This window comes from Kogia breviceps, chromosome 13, assembly GCF_026419965.1.
Source record: "Kogia breviceps isolate mKogBre1 chromosome 13, mKogBre1 haplotype 1, whole genome shotgun sequence".
Lineage (NCBI taxonomy): Eukaryota > Metazoa > Chordata > Mammalia > Artiodactyla > Physeteridae > Kogia > Kogia breviceps.
This window is the reverse complement of record NC_081322.1, coordinates 1,782,732-1,800,973: the sequence shown is the minus strand read 5'-3', so window position 1 is coordinate 1,800,973 and position 18,242 is coordinate 1,782,732. Positions and strand designations below refer to the sequence as shown.

Below are 18,242 nucleotides of genomic sequence, written 5' to 3'. Positions count from 1 at the left end.
AGTATGGAGATTCCTAAAAAAATTAAGAATACACTACCATAAGATACCCAGCTATCCCATTTCTGGGTATTCATCCAAAGAATACAAAAACACTTATTTGAAAAGATATATGCTCCCCGTTCACTGCGGCATTATGTGCAATAGCCAATATATGGAAACAACCTAAGTGCCCATCAAGAGATGAATGGATAAGAAAATGTAGTATATGTGTATGTATATATAAATACACACACACACACACACACACACACACACACACATATACACACAATGGAATACTACTCAACAATGAAAAAAGATGAAACCTTGCCATTTGCAACAACATAGATGGACCATGAGGATATTATGCTAAGTGAAATAAGTCAGATGGAGAAAGACAAATACTGTATGATTTCACTCATAGATGGAAGATACAACACTAATAAAGAAACAAAAATAAATGAACTAAACAAAAAAAAAAACCCAAACATGTGGATGCAGAGAATAGAGTAGTAGTTACCAGAGGGAGAAGAGGAGGGGGGAAGTGAAATAGATAAAGGGGATCAACTATATGCTGACAGATAGAAGTTAAATTTTTGGTGGGGAGCAAGCTGTAGGGTATACAGAAGTAGAAATATGATAATGTACACATGAAACTTCCATAGTGTTATAAATCAATGTTACCTCAATAAAAATAAAATCATTAAAATCCATATTCTTACACTGCCCTGATCTTTAGTAAATAAATAACAAAAGACCCCAAAGCATTCAATAACTTTCATTTATAAAGAAATTTAAATAGATATTAATTTTATCATTAAATACCTTCAATTTTTATTATCATGTTTACCTGTAGAGCTTGTAAAGAAATCTTATGTCCTCATTTTTAAAAGATCCTAATGAATCAGAATTCATTAGGAAAGTGTTCCATTGAGAAGTCTGACCAAATATACTGCTTTAGTTGATATTGTAATTGACAAAAACATAAACCTTACCATTTTTCGGTAAAACACAGAAAGATCCTTCAAAACACCGTCACTTAAAACATCAAGAGACCTAAATAATAAGATATAAAATTCTATCTTAACACTCAAGTTTAATACCTGTAAAGACTTTTAAAATATGCAGAGACATCTTATATTGTTGAATAAGGAATATTTTTTTAAAGCATTAATATGCCAGCTGCAACAAATTCTTTTCGGAAATATGTGTAGTTATATATTTCCCATAAACAGCAAACATATTAGACAAACATACTGAATAAAACTCAAGCAACTCTTATAAGTGATAGAAAAATATTTTCTATCATAATAGCAAGTATTCAACTTTCATTTTCCACAAATATAATCTTTACTATAGAAGGAGTATTATATTGACAGAACAATGGACTATCAGGCACCTGCATTCTATCTAGAATTATCACTGCTCCCAATTACCTACATGACCTTGAGCAACTCACTTTCCCTCTCTATTCCTTAATGTCTTCATGTGTAAAATGACATTTGGGGACTTCCCTGGTGGTGCAGTGGTTAAGAATCCGCCTGCAAATGCAGGGGACACAGGTTCGATCCCTGATCTGGGAAGATCCCACATGCCATGGAGCAACTAAGCCCACATGCCACAACTACTGAGCCTGCGCTCTAGAGCCCACAAGCCACAACTACTGAAGCCCGCACAGTCTAGGGCCCATGTGCTGCAACTTCTGAGCCTGCGAGCCACAACTACTGAAGCCCACATGCCTAGAGCCCGTGCTCTGCAACAAGAAGCCACCGCAATGAGAAGCCCACGCTCTGCAACGAGGAGTAGTCCCTGCTCGCCGCAATTAGAGAAAGCCTGCATGCAGCAACAAAGGCCCAACGCGGCCCAAAATAAAAATAAAAATAAATCTAAAAATTAAAAAAATAAAACATCTGGACTAGTTCAATTGCATTCAAAGGAGATTTTAAGGAACTCTCAGGTTCCAAAGAGGTACTTTGAGGCATCAGTAAAATTTAAATCAAAGTTTACATTCTAAAATGTACTTCAAACTATTTTTAAAACTAATACAAAGCAACCATATTCAAATCTGTACCATACTAGTAGTTTTTTAACATTTTGAAGACAATTACTTGTGATGCTACGTCAGTTTTGATGCAGCTCTGTTTTCTTAACATCTCTGTGCGTATTTATTTACACTTCTGGCAAACACATATTTGACTAGGAATGGTTAATTTACATAAATCTTTCCTTTAATGCAAGTTATAATGTCTACTCATGTAAAATTATTCACCGCAGCACATGTGCAACCCTTAATAGTTCAGCTGACAAACGTGTCACAACATAATAATGGAACAATAGTAATGTGACACATCATCCTCCAATATCATATTTTAGATAGATCTGGCTTGTTTCACACTGTGGTTGATTCTTTTCTGACAAATTAAACAAGTTAATTTGGCAATGCAAAGGGGAAAAAATTGCTATGATTAGAATGACTAATGTAATGTCAGCAAAAAAAATAAATGTATTCTGAAACCTCTGCCAGGTTCTGACAATGAAATACGAGGGCATTTCGAAATGACATTGTCTATAATATCCCATGATATTAATTTGCATTTGGAAAGCATTTTTCACAAAATAACAAAGCATTAAATAGCCAAAAGAATTTTCTCTAAATTGAACCCTACATGGCAATTATTAAGAATCTGTTAGTGATTCACCTTTTAAAAATGGCAGAAAACTTTTATTTCAAACATGTTTTGGAATTAGTCTCATTAAGCATCATCCTGACTTTGAAAGGTGAGTTATCAAAAAACTGTTATCATTTATAATTAATTTTATGGATCAAGGTTTTCTTGATTATTTGCCAAAAAAAGTTTCACAGGTTTTCTCATCCTCATATGAGGAGATAAACAGAATCTACTTCGTAAGGTTTTCATGAAAATTAAGTGAATCCATACAACACTTTTAGAATGCCACCTGGCACATACCATTAATTATCATTATTACTATTACTATGTAACTATTATTATAGTACTATTATTAGTTATTACTATTAATAACTATTATTATGGCAGTGTTAGCTATTATTACAATTAAAACAAAATACAGCATTACACTAGACACCGACTTTAAAAATTCAAGTGACACCAAGAAATCTAATCTGAAATTCCCGTGCTGACCTAAAAGACTTACTTTTCTCATCACTGACTTTATAGTGAGTAAATGTAATAAAATTGTGTGTGACCTTATGCTAAAATATAAATCTGTAAATTTATTTCATTAAAAAATTCCACTGCTAAAATAGTTGAAAACAATGGGATTAAATTTCCCAAGATTCCTCTAATTCTAAAATGTCTATGACTCCTAAATCATTAGCATTTTTCAAATTCTTTCCATCCAGGTAAACATCAATATAGCATGAAATATTAGCTTATAAAACAGGATACATATATTTAGCTGATTTTTTTTCACATGAAATGTGTCATTTTTCTTAAGAAAATTTCATCACCATGAAAGCTTCAACACACATATCAGCTTGCCATAAACTAGACCAACTAAATTTTTTCAGGCCATCTGCTGCAGCCTAAGTTTGACCAAAGAATCAATATGTAGAATAGGAAATATCTTAAAAGAGAATAAATACAAAGAGAAAACAGAAATCAACCAGTAACAAACTGTATGCATGCATATATGTGAAGTAATTAAGTGCTGCCTTAATTAGTATTACAGATAGTTACCAAAAGCCAAGGTAAAAACTGCATAGTTACAAATTAGCCTAAACAAGCAAAGAGATAGGAAAACATATACAAATATACTTGTGATAATATTGTCCCACAACCCTCCAACCAGCATGTAAGCACCACTGAGGGCAAGGATATTGTCTTTATTTGTTCCCGGTAGTATCTTAGCAATGGCTGGCATATATTAAGCATCCAAATACTGATGGAATGATTAAATCCCCTTACATTTTCACTTTTTCTACAAAGCTGGGATTTACCGTTATTCACTTTTAAATTACTAATATATTTGTTATTATGTATAAATAAGTGCTTTTGCAACAGCCTGTATATATCTAACCTACCTTGCTTCAAGTAAAGCTGCCATATTCAGTCCTATAAACTGTAAACAAGATAGTTTCAACTGTTCAGCATTATACATTGCTGCGAATTCCAGTAGCATAGCAGCATTCTTAAGGGTAACTACAAAGGAAAAGATATGCGAAATGAGATGAAAGGCATTGTTACTACAGCAAATGAAATATACTTATTTCTCAAGTTGTCAGGTTTGAACATTTAGAAGAAGGAAAATTCAAAGTAGTGTCCTGCCAAAAATAAGTTATACTAGGGCAAATATATAACTCATTTTGCATCCCAATATGCCACAGTAATTTTAAATGACTTGTTCAGAGGAAGTATAAATACACGTAAAACTTTAAGCAAAAGAAAATACAGAATGTGCATTACAGTGTCATCTAAAAGCAAACATATAAAAATTGACAATCTTCTACCTAACCTTTTCAGAATATTTTTAACTTTCACTGATAAATAACATTCCTTTTCATTTATATAGCACAGAACAGTCATTCTCTCTTCTATAAAACTAAAAAAGTATACTTAGGAGTAGGAGAAACAGATCATTCTACAAAATATATTTATGTTGAGTCATCTATCAGACTTTATGTGGGTATATTTACATATATAAACACATACAAATACTATGTATTTAGAAAATAAGTACATTTAAATCTTACCATATTATTGTTCATGCCAGTGCAGAATCTGGCATACTGTACAAAACATGTTAGATTTTGTTACAATCCTTGTTAACTTTACCTATGAAGTGTGTTTTGCTAGAGACTGTCCCAGAATATTCGGTTTACCTAGCATGTAACTTTGGCTTCCCAAACCCCTCCATTCTTTTTCTTACTTACTCTGAGTCCCAGCCAAGAGAGGAACACAACTATTTTCTACACCTGGCTTCCTCCACCTCTTTGTTCTTTCTCCCTTATAACTCAGTCAAAAATTATATGCAGACAATATGCAGACAATAATGATCGCTGCCTCACTCTTGACTAACCTAAAGTTTCAACTAATGATGAACCCAAATTCTCCCATTTCACAGAAATAAAAATGGATCATACAAAAACTTTAGAGTTGTTCAAGGAGAAGATACTCCACAGAGCTCAAGAAAAGTGAGTAAATAAGACTCCAGAGCTAAGACAAACTATTAGAAGTACAAATTAGAAAAATTTGACAGGAAATCCCTTCACACTTCCTGAAGAGGCAAAGAAAGAGAACAAAGATAAGATTAGAAAGCCAAGAAACTTTTATATCAGGGTGAGGAAATTTAACCTTTATCCCAGAGTAAGCGATTAAAAATATATGAACAAGGGAAGACATTAACTCCTTCCTACAGAAAGATTAAAGAAGAAGTTAGAAAAGACAGGACTTAAAAGACTACTATGACACTACACAGAAGGGATGGATAACAGTGATCTCAACTAGCACAGCGACAATGAGAATAAAAAGGGAGGGGAAATGTGATCAACACAGTTAAGATTAATCAATTCTGACAGCTGCAATTTGGGTGTAAAAATAAAATAACAAAAAATAATTTTGGGTTCCAAAGTTGAGTGTTAGGATGACAGCCATGCAATTAATGGAACTAATGAACAGAGAGAGAAAAATAAGAATCTGAGAGAAAAGAGAAGTCTTTGATCAAATATATTAACGGGATGGGATAGTTACATAAAAATTCCAGCAAATAGCAGGGTAGCTAAGTGTAGACTTACAGACCAGGGCAAGGGTAAAAAATTTCTGCTTTCAAACTCTCATCTTTCAGATTCCAAAATAAATTTCATGCCATCTTTATTACTCAAGCTTTTATGGCATTTCCAAAAAAATTAATGTATTTCAATTCTAAGATGTTCATGTTTTCACATATTAACATCTCTATGATAAGGATGTGCTTACAAACGATGACACGAAACAGTTTAAATGTCTTGATATTTTTAATGATACAAAAACATGCATTTTACCATAAACTGCATCAGAAAGTCAATAAAATACAGTAAATCCTGGATCAACCTGAAAACACACTAAGATTCTAATGCAAAAACTCACGTTTTTCACTTAATGCCACTTCACAAATCTCTTTCAATCGAGATATGAGAAGCTGATCAGCCACCACAAGAACACTACAAACAAAATCCACATTTTGAGATTCTAAAAAAAAAAAGAAAAAGAAGTGTGACTCTTTATTATTACTTTGTAAACATTACACCTAAGGGGAAAAAGTTCAAGTAATTAAGACACTACAAACGAGAGAATTATGATGATTATTTTCTAAATGTTGAAATGGCAATATGATAAACAATAATAACATCAAAATTTGCTGTTGGACAAACATTTCTCAAACTAACAGAGAGGAAAGTCAAATCTCATCATTAAAGGTAATATACAGGTATATGGTAAATAGGTACACATGTTAAAACATATATATATACATACGGGGGGATAGAGGGGGCAGGGAAGGATGAAGAGAGAGGTGAATAATGCTCTTAGGCTTCCTTATTTAAAACAAAATTGGTCATCTAAGGGTACTTTTTTTTTAAACTACAGAAGTTCCTTAATTTAACATAAACTCGATCCAGTGTACTATTAATGACCTTATGCAATACTAGAATCACTGCCAGAATAGTAATATAAACAGGAAAAAAAAATACCACCACCATAAAAAGAAAAAAAATGCTTAAAAAGAAAAAAATGAGGGACTTTCCTGGTGGTCAGGTGGGTAAGACTGTGCTCTCAATGCAGGGGGCCCAGGTTCAATCCCCAGCGGGGGAACTAGATCCCACATGCATGCCACAACTAAGAGTTCACACGCCACAACTAAGAGTCCACACACTGCAACTGAGAAGTCTGCATGCCGCAACTAAGAAGTCCACATGCCAGAAACTAGAAGATCCTGCATGCTGCAGCTAAGACCCAGTGCAGCCAAAAATAAATAAATAAATAAAAAGCAAAAAGCCCTCAAAATGAAGATGAAATATATGCATTTAAAAAAAGAAAAAGAAAAAAATGAAAGTAGAAAAACCATTTTAAAAGATGAGGGAGAGGTGAAGTCATTGCAAATGGCAGACTAAGAACTACTTCAAAAATTCTTCTCCACAAAAGCAATGAGAATATTAGAAAAAATTATCAAAAATCAACTTTTTCAGAATTCTAGAAATCAGCCAAAGGCTTGCAATAATCTAGGGAGCACTGACTCAAAAATATTGGTGGCATCTTAACAATAGTAAGCTTTGGGACACTAGCTGCTCCTACTTAGATCCTCCTCTCCTCTCCTCTCCTCCTCAGTAGTCTTGAAATCCATCAACCCTGCAATCACAGGCAGGTACGAGCAGCTACATCCACTGGAGGAGACAGAACAGTTGTGGAGCAACATTATCAAGAAACGGTCATTATTTGACCTGTCTGGCAGTTTCCTGGAAACCCAGCTAGCAGGGGTTTATCTGACCTGACTCAAAGGTTGCCCAGTGTGAACAGCCTCAGAAGAGGGCATTTATTCAAAACAATAAGCAATTACTTAACACTGAAGCTGCCCAAGACAGTAAAGAAGGGATAAAGCAAACAAGAAGCAGGTTAAAAAAACTTAAAAAGAATAGCTAGGGAAAGAGATATTGTCGTGACTGAATGTTTATGTCCCCTGAAAAGTCACATGTTGAAGGTATAATTTCCAGTGTGGAACTAATTAAGGTTAAATGCAGTCATAAGGTAGGGCCCTGATCTGACAGGATTAGTGTCTTTCTAAGAAGGGACATCACAGATCCATCATCTCCCCCCACTCATCCCCTTCGTGTGTGTGTGTGTGTGTGTGTGTGTGTGTGTGTGTGTGTGTGTGTGTGTGTGTGTGTGTATACTCTGTCACTCCCTCTTTCTCCACTCACACTCACACACAAGCACCGAGGAAAGGTCAAGTAAGGACATAACAAGAAGGCAGCCATGTACAAGCCAGGAAGAGAATCCTCACCAGAAACCAACCCTGCTGGACCTTGACCTGAGACGTCTAGCCTCCAGAACTGTGAATAATAAATTTCAGTATCTGTTATTCTGTTATGGCAGTCTGAGCTGACTGTGTCCATAAGGGGTTTTGAAAAGTTTTAACATATTCCTATGAATCTAGAAGGTCATACGTATATGGAGGGCTGTGCACATGCCCAGAAAAAACTTAAGAAGGCCCAAAACTCTTACTTCTGGCTGACCCTGAGAATGCAAAAGCAGGAAATGAATCTAACACACAGTTGTAAACTGCCTAAGACTTGAAGCCAGGCCGCCACACATACAAAGAGCCCCTAGCCACACGCTGGGAGATTTACTGGTTTAGGCATTTAAGGAAAATTCTGTCTAATTAGTAGCTGACCACTAAGCTGACCAAGCAGAGACCTCAGTGGTCATATATATAACAAAGAATACCAATTTTACAGAATTAGTTCCAATAAGTCACTAAACAAACAGCAAACACAACAATCCCTGGGGAAGGAGGAAAATCTGATTTCAAGAGTTGCTACACAGACTTCCCTGTTGGCGCAGTGGTTGAGAGTCCACTTGCTGTGCCCCGGTCCCACATGCCACGGAGCGGCTGGGCCACGGAGCCATGGCCACTGGGTCTGCGCATCCAGAGCCTGTGCTCTGCAATGGGAGAGGGCACAACAGTGAGAGGCCCGCGTATCGCAAAAAAAAAAAAAAAGAGTTGGTACATATTATTTAGATATGTCCAGTTCTCAACAAAAAATTATAAAAGATGAAAAGAGAGATGTAAATATATGGTCTATATACAGAAAAAAAGCAGCCAAGAGAATCTGTCCCTGAGAATGCTAAGATGTTGAGCCACTACATATCACAGACTTTAAGTCAATTATTTTGAATATGTTCAAATAACTAAAAAAATCATGTCTAAAAATCTAAAAGAAAGTATAAGAATAATATCTCATGAAATTAAGACTATCAATAAAGACAGAAACTATACATCAATTGAGATTATCCAATCAGAGGAACAGAAAGAAAAACAAGAATGAATAAAAATACACTGAGTGTAAGAGACCTATGGAACACTATCCAGCCTAGATAGATACTTATGAGACTCCCAGAAGGAAAAAAGAACAGACATAAAGAATATTTGAAGAAATAATGCAAAGGGGGAGAAAAGTAAAAGTGAAGAGGATTTGTATGGAATCAAAGTTAAGTTGTGAATAACAACCAAGATAGGGAGCAACCCCAGTATCCATCAATAGACAAATGGATAAAGATGTGGGGTGTGTGTGTGTGTGTGTGTATCTCACATACAGTGGATTATTACTCAGCCATAAAAAAAGAATGAAATTCTGCCATTTGCAACAATGGCCCTAGAGGGTATTGTGCTTAATGAAATAAGTCAGAGAGAGATAAAGACTCCATGTTATTAATTATATGTGGAATCCTGGAATCTAAAAAAAATAACACAGATGTATATAACAAAATAAAAACAGACGCACAGATATAGAGAACAAAAGCAGTTGTTACCAGTGGGGAGAGGGAAGGGGGAGGGGGCAAGATAGGTTTATGGGATTAAGAGTTAGAAACTACTACGTATCAAATAAATAAGCAACAAGGATATATATAGTGTACAGCACACAGAAATACAGACATTATTTTGTAACAACTTTAAATGGAGTATAATCAATAAAAATATTCAGCCACTATGCTGTACACCTGAAACTAATATTGTAAATCAACAAAACATCAATGTTAAAAAAAAGAAAAAAAGTGTGGTTAGTTTAAAACAGACTGTTATAATTATAAAATATTATTACATGTAAGCCTCATGGTAACCACAAAGCAAAAACCTACAGTAGAAACACAAAAGGTAAAGAGAAAGGAACCAAAGCATACCACTACCAAAAAATCATTGAATTACCCAGGAAGACAGCACAAGAGGAATAAGGGAACAAAGGAACTGCGAAACAGAAGACAACTGACAAAATTCCAGAAGTACATCCTTACCCACCAATAATTACTTTAAATGTAAATGGATTAAATTCTCCAATCAAAAGCAAAGTAGTTGAATAGATTAAAAAACAAGGTACAACTATATGCTGCCTACAAGAAAATTATTTTACCTTTAAGGACACACACAGGCTGAGAGTGACAGGATGAAAACATATACTCAATGCAAATGGTAACGGGGGGTGGGCATACTTCTATCACACAAAATAGGCTTTAAGTCAAAAATAGTCACATGAGACAAAGAGGTCAGTATATAATGATACAGGGGTCAATACATCAATAAGATATAACAATTGTTATAGACATACAGTTGAAGCACGTAAATATATAAAGGAAACAGTAAAAGAGCTGAAGGCATAAATAGACATCAGTACAACAATAGAGGACTTCAATACTCCATATTCAACAGGAATAGATAATCCACACAGAAAATCAATAAGGAAACAGCAGACCTGACCAACAATACACGCCAAATGGCCCTAACAAACATACAGAGAACATTCCATCCAACAACAGCAAAATATACATTCTTCTCAAGTGTACACAAAACATTCTACCAAATAGACAATATGTGAGGCCACAAAACACGTCTTAACCATTTAAGAAGACTGAAATCATACCAAGTATCTTCTCTACCAACCACAATGGTATAACATCAGAAAAACAGGAGGAAAACTGGAAAATTCACAAATATGTGGAAATTAAACAATACAGTCCTGAACAACCAATATGTCAAAGAAGAAATCAAAGAGAAAGCAAAAAAATATCTTGAGACAAAGGAAAATGGGAAACACAACGTATCAAAACCTATAGGATTAAACAAAATAAGTTCTAAGAAACACGTATGCCTTAAATGTCTTAAAAAGAAAGATCGCAAAAGAACAACCTTAAGGTTTTTACACAACAAAGAACTATAAAAAGAAAAATCAGAGCCCAAAGTTAGAAGGAGAAAGGAAATAATACACACAGAGCAGGAATCAATGAACCAGACACTAGTAAAACAATAGAAAGGACTAATTAAACTAAGAGTTGGTTATTTGAAAAGATAAAATTAACACACCTTTAAGTAGACTAAGAAAAAAGAAGACTCAAATAAATAATTGTAAATGAAAGAGGAAACATTACCAGTGATATCGCAGAAATACAAACAATCATAAAAGACTACTATGAACTATATGCTAATGAATTGGATAATCTAGAAGAAATGGATCAGTTCCTAGAAACGTACCAAAATTAAATCATGTAGAAATAGAAAATCTGAACAGACCAATAACACAGTAAGGAGATTGAATCAATAATCAGAAGTCTCCAAAATAAGTAAAGCCCAAAACTAGAAAGCTTCACAGGTGAATTCTACCAAATATTTAAAGAAACATTAACCTCAATCCTTCTTAAACTCATCCCAAAAACTGAATAGGAAGGAAAACTTCCAAACTCATTTTATGAGGCCAGCATTATCCTGATACCAAAGGCAGACAAGTTCACTACAAGAAAAGAAAATTACAGAACAATATCCCTGATTAACATGCATATAAATATCCTCAATAAAACACCAGTAAACCAAATTAAACAGCATATTAAAAGGATCATACACCATGATTGAGTGGGATTTACACCTGTGATGCAAGGATAGTTCAACATGTGCAAATCAATAAACACATTAACAGAACAGGCTGAAAATCATATGATCATCTCAACAGCTGCAGAAAATGAATATGACAAAATTCAACATACATTCATAATAAAAATTTTCAAGAAATTAGGTATATAAGGAATGTACCTCAACACAATAAAGGCCATATATGACAAGCCTAAAGCTAACATCATATTCAACAGTAAAAACCTAAAAGCATTCACCTAAGATCAGGAACAAGACAAGGATGCACACCCTCACCACGTTTATTCAACACAGTATTGGAAGTCCTAGTCACAGCAATGAGACAAGAAATAGAAGGAATCCAAATTGAAAAAGAAGTAGTAAACTGTCATTGTTTGCAGATGACATGACAGTATACATAGAAAACCCTGAAGATGTCACCAAAGTACTCTTAAAAATAATGAAAGAATAAAGTTACAGGGTACAAAATCAATACACAAAAATCTGTTGCATTTCTATATGCTAACAATGAGCTAACAGAAACTGTTGCATTTCTATATGCTAACAATGAGCTAACAGAAAGAGAAATTAAGGAAACAATCCCATGCACAATCGCATCACAAAGAAAAAAAGACTTGGGAATAAACTGAACCAAGGAGGTGAAAGATCTGCACACCAAAAACTATGAAACACTGAGACAAGAAATTAAAGAAGGTATGAATAAATGGAAAGATATCCCATGTTCATGGACTGGAAGAATTGATATTGTTAAAATGCCCATTCTACCCAAAGCAATCTACATATTCAATGAAATCCTATAAAAATTCCAATGGCATCTTTCACAGAAGTAGAAAAAGTAATCCTAAAATTCATACGGAACCATAAAAGACCGTAAATAGCCAAAGCACTATTGAAAATGTACAACAAAGATGGAGGCATCACATTTCCTGATTTCCAAATCCTATTACAAAGCTACACTAAACAACACTGTAACATACTGCCATAAAAACAGACATGTAGACCAATGAGACAGAATACAGAGCACAGAAATAAACCCTCATATATACAGCCAATTAATCTTTGACAAGGGTGTCAAGAATACAAAATGGGGAAAAGACAGTCTCTTCAATAAAGGGTATTAGAAAAACTTAACATCCACATGCAAAACAATGAAATTGGACCCACATCTTACACCATACACAAAAATCAACTCAAAGTGGATTAAAGACTTGAATCTAAGATCTGAAACTATAAAACTCCTAGAAGAAAAAAGGGGAAAAGCTCCCAGACATTGGTCTTGGCAATGATTTTTTAGATGTGACACCAAACAACATGAAACAAAAGCAAAAATAAACAAGTGGTATTACATGAAACCAAAAGCACAGCAAAGCAGTCAACAAAATAAAAAGGCAACTTCGGAATGGGAGAAAATATTTGCAAACCATAACTGATAAGAGATTAATATCCAGAATATATAGGAACTCCTAAAAATACAACAGCAAAAAAAAAAAAAAAATTACAGACTTAGAAAACAAACTTATAGTTACCAAAGGGGAAAGGTGTGTGGAGAGATAAATTGGGAGTTTAGGATTAACATATACACACTACTATATTTAAAATAGATAACAAACAAGGACCTACATATAGCACAGGGAACTCTGCTCAATATTCTGTAATAACCTAAATGGGAAAAGAATTTGAAAAAGAATAGATACATGTATATGTATAACTGATTCACTTTACTGTACACCTGAAACAACCCGCAACATTGTAAATCAACTATGGTCCAATACAATATATAAATTTTTAAAAAAGAAACATAAAAAAAATGTTTTAATGGGCAAAAGACCTTAATAGACATTTGTCCAAATAAGACATACAAATGGCCAACAGGTAAATGAGAAGGTGCTCAATGTCATTATTTATCAGGGAAATGAAAATCAAAACCACAGTGAGATGTCACCTTATACCTGTTAGGAAGGCTATTATCAAAAAGACCCAAGATAACAGGTGTTGATGAAGATGGGGAGAAAAGGGAAGGGAACCCTTGTGCACTGTTGGTGGGAATGTAAATTGGTGCAGCCACTATGGAGAACAGTATGGAGGTTCCTCAAAAAATTAAAAATAGAGCTACCACATGATACAGCAATCCCACTTCTGAGTATTTAGCCAAAGGAACTGAAATCAGGATCTTGAAAATATACCTGCATTTCCAAGTTCATTGCAGCATTATTCACAATAGTTAAAATATAGAAACAGCCTACATGTCCATCAACAAATGGATAAAGAAAATGTGGTATCAACATACAACAGAAAACAGAAGCATACCACTCTATGACTAAAGACACCTGGTAAATAAAACATGGGTGTGTTGCCTGACAAAGTATACAAATGAACTGTCTTTATAAATTTCGCTTCAATTATTAGTCTATTTATTTTACTTCAGGTATGTTTGCACAGGGGAAAAACAGGCAAGAAAGAACTTCTGTACACTGTCAAAACTATACTCCCTGCTGTCGAGTCCTCATCTTAATATAAGTAGCTGGGTATGGAAATGTTAAATCTAATCTCAACCAATATTAATAAGTCTTACATATGCACATAGGTAATAAAAATTTTCTTTTCCATTCCTATACTATTAGTAATCATCCTTATTTGCTTATTTTAAATTTAAGCCTCTGTTGATGGCTTATTTCAATTAGAGTAGAAATTAAGATTCACGTGATTTCATCATTTTTAACTATATCTTAAATATCTGAAAGTTCTTAACTCTTATTAATACCTTTTATCACAACAGCTTCATCAGTATAGAGGTAGTCCAAAATAACTTTCAGTATGTCAGAATGTATTGGCATTTCCAGAGCTGCACAACTGGAAGCCTAAATAAAATAAAGTAAAATAATTAAACTACAAAATACTAATACAATCTGACTGAGGTTACTGGTATGAAAAACTTTTAACAGGAATCACATCCAATGCAAAACAGCATAACATTTATAAAACGCAAAGCTAAAATGAGATATATTTAATTTTAAAATGCCTTGTAACATGAAAAAGAATCAAGAAAAATTGAGAAAAAAACAAAATGGTATTCCAAATACAAGTCCAAATAAGAATGGAGAATTGATTTAAGTAACTTTTTTGCAACAATCTTCATTTTGGAATGTTGCTATTTTCCAGCAGGCTTATGCAGAAATAAAGTTGAATACAAAGCAAAAACTGAGTTAAAATATTTTTAAATTTCTTTAGCATATAATTTCCCGAAAGTATAAAGTATAACTACCAGCCTATGTGTTCTATTTAAATCTTTACCTCAATCCATGAGCTACTCAGCATACTATGAAAATATTCTGAAAGAAAAAAAACTGAATAAGAATAGTGAAACAATAGCAAAACAAATAAATCAACAACTAGCAAAAGTGTACCTACCAAGTCTAGCACAAAGAACGCATTTATGACAAGGAAATTCCTTTCCATCCACTGATTTCATGGTCACATCACATAAATAAGAACTGGAAGAAAAAAAAAAAGTTTAATTGAAGAGCAATTTCTTTACATATTTAGCAAATAAGAAATAAGAAAATCCATTATAGGATTTGTTTTAACATTTGATTTTCTCCTAATTAAAAGTGGCAGAGAATATACAACTTGAGGGTATACATATAAAGTACTTCATCTCTTTCCACTTTAGGGAAAATAAGGCCTTACAATAAAGATAATATTTGTAAAGGGAACTGAATACAGATAAATATTCAAAGTCTTGCTTTTTATTTTCCTTTTTCAATACAGGCCCAGTGTAATAAGTAACATCATAGTCAAAGATCTTTAATTCACTTATTTGTACAACCTATTCTGTGCTAAGCACAGTCTAGATACCGCCACAGTTTTTTCTCTCCAAGACTTTTCACCTACCAAGTACACATACCTAAAAACAAAAACTTTTAATAATAAACATATTTAGAATACTATATCTATTACAGAAAAAGATTATACTAAAGGAAATAATCTTCATAATGCTGATGAGGCATAATTATATTGGTTTGGGGGTTAACATCATTACCTACTTATAAAAAAATACAAAATTCAGGCCAAAAATTTTTTAAATTCCTTTCTTCATTAGAAAGTAATCAGAAAAAAATGAACTGTATCAATGTCTTATTGAGCAGTTAATAGTTTCATCCATTTGCCTCAACAGCTCTCCAACATTTCCAGAAATAAAGAAGACTAATAAAGGTAAGAGGGTATTCACATACACATTTTGCTTCACATATGAGTAAAAAGAGCTCTATTCCCACACTTAGGTCCCAAAATCTAGGGATGAAAAGTTTATCTTCATTTCCTAACTTACCATTTTCTCTGACTTAGCTTTGGTTTATTACCAGTTTTCTTGGCAATGACATTAATTTCTTCATTCTCAAATCGGACTCCCTCTAACCTATCAAGGATTAAAAATTAACAACTGGTGAATATATTCCCCTACCAAAACGAACAACAAAAATCCAACAAATTAGCCCACATCTGAACATAATTATATAATCTGTATCACCAGGAAGAGTATCTCAACTAACCCCCATTCTGTGATAAAGAAATATCATACTTAATATTCAAAATATATTAAACATCATTATGCATAAAGCCCTTCACTGTTTTCAGTTAGAAAACATGATATACCACCCTCCCTTGCTCCTGCCCCACAACTAAAGTTATACTGCCACAGGCCATATAAATACCTTAAAAACAGAGAATTCCAAAAAAATCTGGTTTATAAGATGACAAATACTGTATTAGGCACTTTATACATGCTATATGACCAAACTACACCAACAATATTAGGTCAGTATTATCCCTCCCCTTTTATATACCGAGAAACTGAGGTTCAAGGAAATAAGAAATTTGCCCTAGCTAGTCATAGTAGAGCTAAGAGGCATGTATAGTTCTAACTCCAAAGAGTTTCCAGAATACCACACTGTCTGCCACTCCAGATCCCTGTTATACAAACACTACTGAAAGTTCAAACCCACTAACAGCCTTCCTATCGATCCTTTAATGTTTTAATCCAGGGAATCCCAGAGATAGCTTTTGCAGAAAATGGAGAAACAGGTCCATGAAAAGAAAGACACAAATCCAAAAAATAAAGGGGAGGTGGAGAGAAAAGGAGATGGAGACGGAGACTGAGGGAAAGAGAAAATAAGAGAAGGAAGATGAGGGGGGAAGGGAGGGGAGGAGGAGAAGCAGGTCCAAGAACAGAAGCAAGAGCAGTAGCAGCAGTAAATCAAAGCAAAAAAAAAAAAAAAAACAAAACAAAAAACAACAAAGAATTTCTAAAAGGAGGACACAATGAGCAGATATTAAGGAGTCATACCTACTACTCAAATTACTGAAACCAAATTTCTTTGCAACATTTTGCAACATTCTTACAGGATCATCTTCCCCAACACTTTTTACTTTTTTGGAAGATTTGGTTTTGCTTTTCTGCTTTTCACTAATTGTATGAGCTTGATTACTTTTGTAAACTTCAAACGCTGACTTCTGATTATCTTCATGGAAATTCATTTTATTCAAATGACAATTCAGAGTGCTCTGATATTCTTCTGGTTTTTTGTTTAAATTTAGTCTTGGTTTGAAGCCATGAGTTAAAAAGTCACAAGTATCTGTGTATATAAATTGTAAAAGGTATTCAAACAAGTCAGGATGAACCTTCTCTACCACAAAGAGATGGCACCCTGCAGAATCTTCATCTTTCCGGTAAACATCTATAAAGTCTAAAGTAGTACCATCTGAAAGAAACAACTTCTGGAAAAAGTCAGAACGCACTGCCAAAATATATTTATGTGCAGGGAAGATTCTATTGCCAACTTGAAATGTCACATCATGGATGTTGTCCATTTCATCCGTTTCCCTCAACAGTTTGCCAAACTCTTCAAAAAAGGAAGATGAGGACACAGCTGGAATTTCATAAAGGCTAGAAATGAAACAAAAATTATTTTTACTTTCCAGAAAATGAAAAAAAAGAAAGCATCCCTAGCCAATTCTCCTTTTAAAGTATAATTTCTTTTTTATTTATTAAACTTAGAAAATTTTAAACTTAGCATTTCCAATAACATAAGAATATTGCTCACAGTCTTTGATACTTTATCACCCTTTAAATATTTTCTATTCCTTTATATATTTTTCCCCTAAACTGACAAGAATTAAGTGTTCCTTTGAAAGCAGTGTTTTCTTTCTACAAGGAAACACTAGAATACAAATTTGAACGACTGTTTCACAGAAATTTTTTAAATGATTAAAAGTATCACTAAAAACATTCAAAAAGAGTAAATACTTCAGGTCCCAGATCCCAGAATAGGTTAGAAACTTAAGGAAGTAAAGATAAATACACACACAGACATACATCAGTCCACAACCCTGGTTCTTTCAGTACTGTAAGCATGCATTCACACCTTCCCAATCTACGTTTTGCCCTCCTAGGTAGGGTGACCAACGCCCCTGGTCAGCCTGGGACTGAGGGGTTTCCCGGGAGAATAGACTTTCAGTGCTAAATATGGGACTGACCTGGGCAAAGCAGGAGGAATTACAACCCCGTCTCTAGGACTTTGTCCATCTTCAGTAAGACCCTTGATATTTATCTTAACCTGTCATCT

At 34.0% G+C, this 18,242-nt stretch overlaps 1 protein-coding gene across 7 annotated transcripts in view; it reads right to left on the bottom strand.

Moving 5' to 3' along the window:
• The window catches only part of IBTK (inhibitor of Bruton tyrosine kinase), a 98,704-nt gene that overhangs the window by 48,845 nt on the left and 31,617 nt on the right, over positions 1–18,242 (bottom strand). For all 7 annotated transcript variants that reach the window (XR_010836156.1, XR_010836157.1, XM_059083740.2 and 4 more), the window contains exons 12-19: positions 16,964–17,563; positions 15,950–16,036; positions 15,031–15,113; positions 14,914–14,951; positions 14,384–14,480; positions 6,084–6,185; positions 4,043–4,160; positions 975–1,035 (exon numbers count right to left, since the gene is read on the bottom strand). Coding sequence is in view for 5 of the 7 variants with exons in the window: in XM_059083740.2 (XP_058939723.1) it covers positions 975–1,035; positions 4,043–4,160; positions 6,084–6,185; positions 14,384–14,480; positions 14,914–14,951; positions 15,031–15,113; positions 15,950–16,036; positions 16,964–17,563 (1,186 nt within the window). In the remaining 2 variants the exon portion in view is untranslated. The remainder of the gene's footprint in view (positions 1–974; positions 1,036–4,042; positions 4,161–6,083; positions 6,186–14,383; positions 14,481–14,913; positions 14,952–15,030; positions 15,114–15,949; positions 16,037–16,963; positions 17,564–18,242) is intronic.